General features: G+C 38.1%; 1 protein-coding gene across 1 annotated transcript; it reads left to right on the forward strand.

Moving 5' to 3' along the window:
• The first annotated feature begins 7,451 nt into the window (after positions 1 to 7,451).
• LOC109860107 lies at positions 7,452 to 8,527 on the forward strand. Its single transcript, XM_020438975.1, has 3 exons — positions 7,452 to 7,803; positions 8,064 to 8,276; positions 8,489 to 8,527. The coding sequence occupies exons 1-3, from the start codon at positions 7,540 to 7,542 to the stop codon at positions 8,504 to 8,506; spliced, it is 495 nt and encodes a 164-aa protein (XP_020294564.1). The 5' UTR covers positions 7,452 to 7,539; the 3' UTR covers positions 8,507 to 8,527.
• The last annotated feature ends 2,492 nt before the right edge of the window (positions 8,528 to 11,019 follow it).

The raw sequence follows: 11,019 nt of genomic DNA on the forward strand, positions 1-11,019 counted from the left end.
GTGTCGAAATATTAGCGGTACGAAGATAACGAAATTTACTGGACGGATTGTATGTTCGAACTCGATATCAGACCGTACTGTATACTCATCAAAACCCACAGGTGGTCATCGGGACTTCCGCCGATATAGTCCGTTGCGATAACTGCAACACAAGCTTAATTACCGTTTTGCCAAGCGTACGCGATTGTGGAGAATGCCATAGGCATTACCTCGACTTGATAGCGGAACACAACGACGATTTTTACGAGCTCGCGGATCCGAGCATATTAATTATTTCCGGAGACGAAATCTTATGAACTCTCTTCAACTCCAGTGTAAACGCGTTCGCGCCGTCATACGTTAATGGATCGACGATATGTACTGTTTAGACTGCGGTAACAATATCCCATCGGAAGAACCCCGCGACGAAATCAATTATCACGTGCCAGTAGTTAGTCAAGGAATAAAAACTGGGTTTATTCAGTGCTGCCAGTGTTGGTTGAATATATTGCGGATGCAATTCGCGTACGACTGCAATATTTGTGCGGACCACCCCCCTTCCCGGCGATTCGGATTAGTGATTCGTGTAATGATATTTCCGTACTCTCATTGCTCGTACTCATACTACATTCCGCCGGTAAATTCCATGCGCACTTTCCTTTCGACGCGCTGCAGGATAGCGCGGATTTTCTATTTGCAATCACCCGCAACCTCAGGAGACCCTCGTATATAATCTGCGAGCGTTGCTCCCGACACCCGATTTCCTGATCACGTCCGTCGTGTCCTAGGAAGCCATAGTATCGAAGTCGGGCAGAGACGCGCAGATCGTTGTTGCCAGTTGTGTTACGAGAGCCTCGTGAGGTATAGACCACTGTTAGAGTGCATCGAGTGTATAGAACAGCACACCTACATCGTCGCTCAACTCGCCTTGATCGGAACACGCAATCTCAACGACCCTACGGCGTTCATTTTTCCTGGAAATCACGTATAACATTGTTCTCGTGCTAAGTTCCCTCTGTTTCCTCGTAAGAAATTTCCTTGCCGCGGGCGATCCCGGGTTTTTACCCAAAATTAGCGGTAAGTCTCAGTCGAGTTCGAGGACTAAGTTTCTTTTTTATTTTTAGTAGCCGCGACCGACCGGGACGTAACACTTATTCTGTTCTGCGTGTAGCACCGATTCTTTTGTTCTTTCTAATTCCTCCTCTCTGTTCGAAAAGTCTCTTTCTCGTGATTCTATTTTGTTTTCTTTCTGACGGAAAAGTCGCGATTCTTCTTTCATACGGGTTCTCTGTTTGTCGAGCGCCTGTTCTTCTGTCACGGCGGAATGAGCTCTTGCGGCTGGCTTGCTACAGGTTTTCGTTCGCGTATCTCTTTCCATTTTAACGCAAAATTTACACTACAACTCGAACGCGTAAAGTTGACAGGTTACAAATACAATTATTCGGACTTTTTCGTGAAACGAATTTGTCAATCCCACCAATGTCATCAATTTTATATTACGTTTCGGTCGGTCATGGCTAATAAAATAAAAAGGAACTTAGTCCTGTGACCGTCGACTAAGAGTTACCGCTAACTTTGGGTACCAACACAGGATCGCCCGCGGCAAAAGCATCGTTCACGAGAAAGTAGGTGAAACTTAACACGAAGACGGTGTTATACGCAAATACCAGAGAAAATGATATTATACCGTAACTTTCTGACACGTCGGACGTGATGAAGGTGTCACATCCGTGGACATAGATATATTAAGTACCCATTAAGTATTATTATATCCAGTTTTCTTTTTCTGTTTTCATTTCACTTTGTCATTACAGTAAATTACCAGCCTTAAACATTACCATGGTCGGTAATATACCATGGTCGGTAATATACCATGGTCGGTAATATCCATGGTTGGTAATATACCATGGTTGGTAATATACCATGGTTGGTAATATACCATGGTTGATAATGTACTGTCACATCCGTGGACATAGACGTATTAAATATCCATTAAATATTATTATATCCAATTTTTTTTGCTTTTTTCATTTTTATTTTATCATTACAGTTGTCGGTAAATTTTTTATTTTTACTTTATCATTACAGTAGTCGGTAAATTACCATCCTTGAACATATACCATGGTCGGTAACATACTATGGTCGGTAACATATCATAGTCGGTAATATACCATGGTCGGTAATGTACCATGGTTGGTACTATACCTTGGTCGATAACCATACCATGGTCGGTAATATACTATAGTCGGTAATATACCATGGTCGGTAATATACCATGGTCGGTAATATACCATGGTCAATAACATACCATGGCCGGTAATATACCATAGTTGGTAATATACCGTCATTACAGGCAATATATTTGGTATTAAAAAGATTGTAATAGCGCACTAATTAAGGGATTAATACCATATATACGATTATTAGCATGTTGTACCACTGTTCACGCATGCGAACCGTTACAGCGGATTTATGTAACAATAGCGATATAAGTACTTCAGCTAGATAGCTATAATATTCTTCTAATATTTCTATTTATACTAATATTTTTTACTTCTTAATAGTTTCTTTTAATAATCTTTCAATGTTTTTGAATATTCTTTTCTCACGGCAAAACTTGCGCATAAAGACCACGGACGCTGGCCTGAGCGAGCGAACGGTCGCGGCAGAGATAAGGCACGCCTCGCGACCGCGAGAACCGAGCGAGCGCGGAACTGTTGACCGCCAGGACCGTTGAACGACGGACCCGTGGGACAGTGCAGCATCAGCACTTTTTGTAGAGTATAAAAACGGCCGGAGCGATCGGCAGAAGTGTCATTCAGATTCAGAATCTCAGTCAGTAAAGTTCGCTCCGGGACTTAGAATATTTCTGTTATTACGACTCGGGACTTAGAATATTTCACGAAGTTCAGATTTATAATTAAACTATTATGGTAAGAATTTTGTAGTATTGATAAGCTTCCTTAATTTAAGAACGGGTGTTTTCTTTTATAAATATATACATACATATATATATATAAACATATGTATACGCATTTCTCGTTTTTTCCGTATTCCAATTAAATTATTCAGTTAGTAGTTAGATTCTGGCTTCTCACGCGTCAGTCCTATCCTAAAAACAAGAGAGGTGCGTCACGAGTGCACGCTTGTTGTTTTCTACCATTCCGTAGACAAGAAAGGTACTTACGGGTGCACGCTTGTCATTTCCTACCATTCCGTAGACAAGAAAGGTACTCACGAGTGCACGCTTGTCATTTCCCTTCATTCTGTAGACAAGAAAGGTGCTCACGAGTGCACGCTTGTCGTTTCCTTCTATGTCGTAGACAAGAAAGGTGCTCACGAGTGCACGCTTGTTACCTTCTTTCAAGATACAGGAGTAAGAGAAGTGCGACTCGATTGCACGCTTATTCTGTGTATCTGTTCCCAAGAGACACCATCCAGTTACTCCTAGCCCGCCAGAGAAGACGTCGCACGCATCGAGGAGGCAGAAACTATCAGTTGAGAAATTTATTAAGGAATTACGCGCGTGACGGTCAGTTCGATCCGTTATCCTTAAAGACAACCAATACCTGTTTGATAAACACGGCAGGACGCGACGTGAACAGATTTCCGCGATCAACGAATACAGGAGAACGTTCCGCAAGGCCCATTCCGTGCGTTATTTCAAGTATTACAAACGTCGGGAATCATCGCAGTATTATTATTAAACCAAGGTGGAAGTTAATACAAATCATCAAACCAAAGGTGGTGTACCCGGCAACAATTTTGCCATCAGAACCGCGATTTAAAATATATATGGAGAAAAGACGAAAGGCATTGTATCCCGAAAAAAGAACTGAGAATAAATAATCTCGTTATTTTAAGGTTATTTTGGAGAATACTTAACACCCTTATATACCATTATGCGATAAGTAAAATAGCGGTCGGTAAATAAAGTGACAGTCGGTATTTCCGTCGGTAATTAAGTCGGTAACTGTCAATAATCAAGCGACAGTCGGTAACTGTCGGTAATCCCGCGACAGTCGGTGAACTGTCGATAATCAGGCAAGAGTCGGTAATTGTCGGTACTCCAGCGACAGTCGGTAACTGTCGATACTCAGGCGACAGTCGGTAATTGTCGGTAACCGAAAAACGATCGGTAACTGTCAGTCCTATCATCAATTCCCGACCAAAATCCTCATTCTCCGCCCCGGTAAAGCCCAGTCGGCACCGAAAAAAGAGAACGTACGTTTAGCAAGTGTAAACGGTTTTATCAGACCGTGCGCACTCGAACGTAACATAAAGAAAAAAATTAGTATAGCATGCGTAAACCTTTGTACAGTGCATATGCACTCACGAAAAATCACACGACATTCGGGCGCCTTTCGAGGTCACACCGCGAGAGGGGAAAACCCCGGACCTTTAAGTTTTACCGACTACCTTATCTTATCGGAAGCGTAAGTACAAACCTTTTGTGCTTTGCCGAGGCGAGAGCACCGACGATATATTATCCGCGCGTCATTCCTGAGCCATGAGCTCGTGAAAAAAGTTTTATTCCCACCGCGACGGGACTACCTCGACGCGCGCGTCTCTCATTGGTCGCCTCCGGCTCCCACCTTGAACCAAGGGGCTGTGCCTCCACCAGGCAAACTGGGTATAAAAGACTCATCTCGGAGCCCAGAACGTCACTTCATTTTCACTACACTTCATATTTACTTCTTGTCTAGTTCAGTTTAGTTCTACTTCAAAGTCACTTTCTAATTCCGTTCGTTTCACTTCGTCTCAAGTCTGTTAGAATTTTGCTCTGGTTGAAGCTCTTGTATAAGGAAGCGCCCTAATTGCAAGACACGCGTAATTACGTTAGAATCAGGTAGATTCATAATTTCCGTATATGAAAGATATCTACTTTAACTTCAAATCAAATATTGTCGCTGTCCAAGTTCAAGTTTAATTTCTAGTAGATTCAGGCCGATCTTCTCACACAGGTTGGAGCGCTTGAGTAAGGAAACGACTCGCCAGTTCTATAAAATCCAAGAGACGTTATCCGAAAACACGTCTTCTTTATTTCATCCGTCAATCCAAGCAGTCGTGTGCGCTTGTGTAAGGAAGCGAACCACTGTTCCTAACAAGGTAGTAATCCAGTATCCAAAAATCACACGATTCGGTTTCTATCCCAAGTTGTTCCGTAGATGCCACGGCCAAATAGACGAGGCGTAAGAGCCGGAAGAACAGTACAGTTACAAAAACTCGCACGAGAATATCAAATTGAAGTAGATTTCCAGGAAGCAAATATCTCAAATTTACAATTTCCAACAACTTCCATAAATTCTCAACCAGAAAATCAAACAATTCTTGTCAGTTAGCAATTAAAATCCAAAGGTCATCCAACCGTAGAAAATATAACTTGTAACTTCAGTATTTGGAAACATTTAGTACCGGTAACAGTACCTAGAACTTTTCTACAACCGGTTGTTTCAAAGAGGGATCCGCGATATAAAACGTACGCCGAAAAATCATGGTATAAGCCTAAGTTGGTAACCGAACAAGTAGTATATTCGTGCGACGTGCCTAGTACTGATCTTCGTTATCACACGTAAATCGCGAAGCGCTGCCAGACTTTGTATCCGTTCCAACCTTTGTAAACTTTAATTATAAGCCGTTCTTATGTTAAGTAATTAGTAATTGTCACATCCCGACATTTTTCCCTTCCCGTCGTCCGCAATGACGTTAAACTACGACAAAACTACGACAACCATCGTCCACAATGACGTTAAACTACGACAAAACCACTGTGTCATCACCTAAATTTAAGAATTTTGTACTTTAAGTTCCGTCTTATAGTTACCAGTTATAATTATTAATCTCATGCATTTTTGCGCTAATTATATTTATAAGACCGCTTTTAGACCTGTTCTACAATACAGTCGTAAGTCGTAAGTCGTGAGAAATTGACCAATCACAATCGATTATTCTTCTGTAATTGGTCTGTGATTGGTCAATTTCTTACGACTTACGACTTACGACTGTATTGTAGAACAGGCCTTAACATATATTTCAGTTTCCGCTCGCTTACAAGTAACATTAAGCCATTTTGCGCCACGACAAAATCTGATTGGTCGTTCTCCTAGTAACAAGCGACCTGATTAATCGAACAGATTGTCGTTTATTCCAACACCTTGGACCCCTGTGAACCACGTCCAGTGGTCAGTTTTCGAAAACTCACCTTAGAAACCGATTAAAACCCGTAAAACTACCTGATTGGCTGTCCTTTAAAACGTTCTGATTGGTCAAACCTTTTATTACGTTTTTTAACTCTCTGGACCTCTACAAGTAATGTCCAGTAGTTAGTTCTCCAAAGTTCAGTCAGGAACCCGGTCTAAAAGTCAAGAAACGTTCTGTGATTGGTCGAGAAGAAATTCTCTTTAAAACACCGCCTTTAGGCGTAGCGCTCCTTAACCATAGAGTATAGACTTAGAATAGACGTGCACCATGGGCCGCAAAATAAGAGTAACTCATGCCGGTAACGTTCGTATTAGTAAAAGTACCGTTCACAGCAAGTACCACGATCGGTATTACCACTAGTACCACCCCGATAGCAAAACGTGCAATCGCACGCGAAGGCACACCGTGCAGTCACGGCGTGCGTTCACAGTGGCATCTCTGTGCAATCACTGCATGGAAAACGCCATTATAACCGCACAGAGAGCGCACGTGGTGAATATCACAGCGACGTGCGCGCACTGCGATGAAAATGCACCGTAACCGCACTGCAATGAAAATGCGTCGGAACCGCCGTGGCATGTGTTGTGAACGGCCGCGTTCAACACAACAGTTGCTGAGTTGTCTTGTCACCACTTGACGTTAATTTGTTGGTTTTATGAGTATAAGAGCCAATTACGTTTGATTACTACAAAGCAGCTTATTCTAGTAAACAAAGTTATTGTACCGAAAGTGGGAAAAGTGACCAATAATAAAATAAATGAAAAATATTATTACTAACTGTGTTTTACAGGTGGTATGTTTTGGCAAAGTTATTCTCATTGTGGCAGTTGACTCAGGTAAGATACATACAAAAAAAATATCACCAATAAATTTAAGTTTAAAGTATATAAAAAAATAGTTAGTGGTAAAAAAATGTGTATTTTATAAAAATTTTATATTTTTCAAAATAGATGATTTTCTAAATTTTCAAAATGTCGATCAGGCGACTTATGACAATGCGGTAAATATTATTTTTATTTTTTATATTTAATAAAAATTGATTGTATCAAAGTCTCTTCTTCATATGATATAATGATATTATTTACAAGTCAATCACTTCATCTATTTAGGTGGTATGAATCCCGTGGACTCTGCAGGACATTATTTTAAATGTGCCTTTACTAGCGATATAGATATTTTATCTCATGTCACGTGGCTGGGTACAAAAAATTTATACGCTTTAAAAAGAACTCGCTTCGCCGAAGCATGTCAAGGTCACATCTTTATTATATTATTTTGACTACATTGCTTTCATATCTGATTAATGTTAAAAATGCATTCATATTTAATTTACGTTAAAAATGTTTTTTCACAGATGCAATGGCTAGAAATCGTGACTACTGTCGACCAACTAATATCGAGTTTGCTGAAGCAATAACTCGTGCTCTTAAAAGTTCAAAAGAGAGGCGACGAAAACGTCAATTAGTCGCGGATTTGAACAACCGACATCAGATCAGCAATCAGATAATCGACAACGTTGAAGAGAAAGACCGTCAAGTTTGTAGATGTCATGTGAAAAAAACAACCTCTGCCAAAGTTCACAGAATATCGCCAGAGTCAGTTGCTACCTTTCAAAGCACTGATGTAAGTTTAAGCATTTGTATACTACATTAATTGTCATTTTGTCAACATATGAAAAAGTAAAAAAATCCGAAAAGTTTATATTGCTGAAATAATACAAAAAACATCAAGTTTGTCTTATCACTCGTCAAGTTTCAACAAAACAAAAAACAAAACTTGTTTATCTGGCGTTCAATCAACGTCTGGCACAATGCCAGACGTTCATTGTGTTGCCTATTACAATAAAATTACATAGAATTATAATTTACACTTTTTTAATTCAGGCTTCGAAACATATTGAAGAAAATTCAGAGGTCGACGAGCAGGACAAGCATTCGGACTATGATCTCGAACCGTACGAGGAGTCAGTGATCGAAGAATACCGCTTAGAAGAAGAGATTTTTAAGAGAGAAGAAACAAATTATAAGGAAGAAGACTTTAATTCTATTCTAACGCAGTCCGATCTCGAAAGAATCGACAAATTGTCGACATACAAGGTATTATAACATGTCTCATTATAATTCCTCAGTGTACCAACAGATTGTTTAATATTTTTTTTTGTTATGTTTCACTAAACATAGCAAAAACATGAATCTGTCTAGGGAATTAATTATTCATTCTTATAAATATTCATTTTCCTGTCTTTTATATATCCTTATATATAATTCTTAGATAAGAATATATTTAATTATGATTGTTTTCATTACAGAAACAAAGAAAGAATTAAAATGTCGGTAACGACTATTATTTTTTTCTTTGTATCAGGGAATCGTTTGCAGGGATATTGGAATATAATTAATGATTTTATTTTTATATGAAATTTATATATTTTTTATTTATATTTTATTTAAAAAATTTTAACTTACATATTTTAACTATGCAATATATTTTATGACGTTTATAGTGTTTTCACTGTATGAACACTGATAAGCAATATTATGTCAACTCACATCGGTGTGAGTACAGATACGAAGATTTTTGAAGATTTTAAACCAATTTTATAAAATTTATCAAATTCAAATATTTCAATATTTGTGTTACAATTTAAGTCTTAAAGTACTATTAAAAAAACATTTTTTGATTGAGAGATACTACATAAAGAGACATACTACATAAATATTTCAAATATTTTATTTTTTGTTGACACTATATTGTTTATTAGCATCTACACTATATATTATTTCTTATACTATATATATATTGTTATTCTTGCAAATAATATAGCATTATTAAATACATTCTTAAATATATTACAATTATATTGCAAACAATATAAAGTATTTTATGTGTTATATTTTATGTGCTGTTAATAAGCATGTATCTCATTAATAATAAATAAATTATTGTATTGCAAAATATAATTTAAAAAATAATCTGTAATATTTGTCACTTGTTTTTTTCGCTGAATTGGTCGCACTAGTTCTCAGAGTTTATTTTTTCCTTCCAATATAGAATGAAACAAATAAACTCTGAACTAGTGCGACCAATTCAGCGAGAAAACGCTTAATTTGACTTGTGTTTACAAGTCAAATTAAAAGTATACCTAACCTAACCTCACAATTCCTGCATATTCCGAAAGCCACACATAACGCCACTTTGATCGCACAGTGATGCCACAGTGAAAGCACTATGATAACATTGTAAAAGCACTGTGACCGCACGCAGTGCGATGGCACAACGTGCTGTCACGATGACGTCATAGCGCGAACGTACCTGGACCATAGACGTATAATATATAGACTGCGCGTTTGGCTGAAAAGATGTCTTCAACGTTGAGAGAGACAACATACTTTGAATAGTAACTCTTTCTCTGTCTATCATTTCCCCCACTACTTCGCTAGACAAAGATGAAGCTACTATTCAACACCAGCTGTCTCTCAACGTTGAAGACATTTTCTTAACATGGCAAAGGTAGGGAACGCGCAGTCTATATATTATACATCTATGACCTGGACATACTCGTGCTGTCACGCGTGCGCCACAGCGTGCGGTCGCAGTGGCGTCACGGTGCCATCACATGGCTATCGGGGCATCGTTTTAACGTACTAAAAAATTTACCACTGTCGGTAAGTTAACAATCATTAAAAACCGTGTTTCTAAGTTGGTTATCGACCAGCACGAGTTACCATTGTATTTTTATTACCGTTAGTCATAAGTTACTTAGTTCAGGTCAGAACAAAGCGGCAACTCGTAAGTTGCAAAATTAATATTTTAATTTGATAACGGTCGTAATAAATCCAAAAATAATTACAATAGACCTTCTCAGCCTTTAAGACTACAGTTCGAGGTAGTTAAAAAATAAATACTTAAGTGCTATAGTGGAAACGTTTTGATCATATATTGGTTTTGATCATCTTCAGCCACACTGAATAGAATACATAAAAGATTCAACAAGAAACGAAGAGCAAAATACATATTAAATATAGAAAGTCGCATATACACCTTTAAGAGGAGATATCAATGCCATTACCGATTGTCAACATGCGAGAGAAGTCAAGCCGAGTAAGACACAAACAACATATCGTTGTAAAATCAAATGGTCTGTGCATTGGTTTTGTTATCAAAATATATAACATTTATGAGAAACTATTATATAAGAAAGACGTTAAATAGTAAATTGTAAAATAAATAAAAAATTTAAAATATAAAAGATTCTTTTTAAAATATAAAAATAAATAATAAGTTTAGTCATGTGTCAAATTTTCAAAATGTCATGCATCAAACTAGAAGTCAAAAGAAATAAATGAAATAATAAATAAACAAAAATAATCAGAAAGTAACAATAAACTCACTGAAAAATTGGTTGATTAATCACAAAATTGTTGAGTTCTCTCACACCGATCACACGCGGCAACAAACAAGGCGCAAACATCTCGTATGACAAGTAAGACGCAAATGCGAGGTAAGTACAGCATAAGAGCCGGTAAGGGGGGGGGGGGGGAAGAAAAGAAAGACAAGCCCGAGAAGAAGAAAGAACACGAAAACAGGATTATTTACTCAATTTCTGAATTAAAGGAGTATAAATTGGATCTAGTACATCTGTATCTTTCATTAAATTAATACCATGATTCTGCATCTTTATGTGCAGCATTTCAGAAATCAGTCTCTTATGGTAAAACTGCTCATTATCAAGTATCTCAACGTTATCCCAGATAAAATCATGTCCCAAATCGCTCCGATGTTTACTAATCACTGACTGACGCTCGTAATCCTGATAGAAATTGCGTTGATGTTAAGAAA

The sequence above is a fragment of the Pseudomyrmex gracilis genome, unplaced genomic scaffold (assembly GCF_002006095.1).
Source record: "Pseudomyrmex gracilis isolate BER0280 unplaced genomic scaffold, ASM200609v1 scaffold_329, whole genome shotgun sequence".
NCBI classification, from domain to species: domain Eukaryota; kingdom Metazoa; phylum Arthropoda; class Insecta; order Hymenoptera; family Formicidae; genus Pseudomyrmex; species Pseudomyrmex gracilis.

Excerpts from the sequence above, each read along its gene's own strand:
- LOC109860107 (XM_020438975.1), top strand. The coding sequence starts at position 7,540 with ATGGCTAGAAATCGTGACTACTGTCGACCAACTAATATCGAGTTTGCT. Across the intron at positions 7,804-8,063 it reads CTACCTTTCAAAGCACTGAT|GCTTCGAAACATATTGAAGA; the intron begins GTAAGTTTAAGC and ends TTTTTAATTCAG.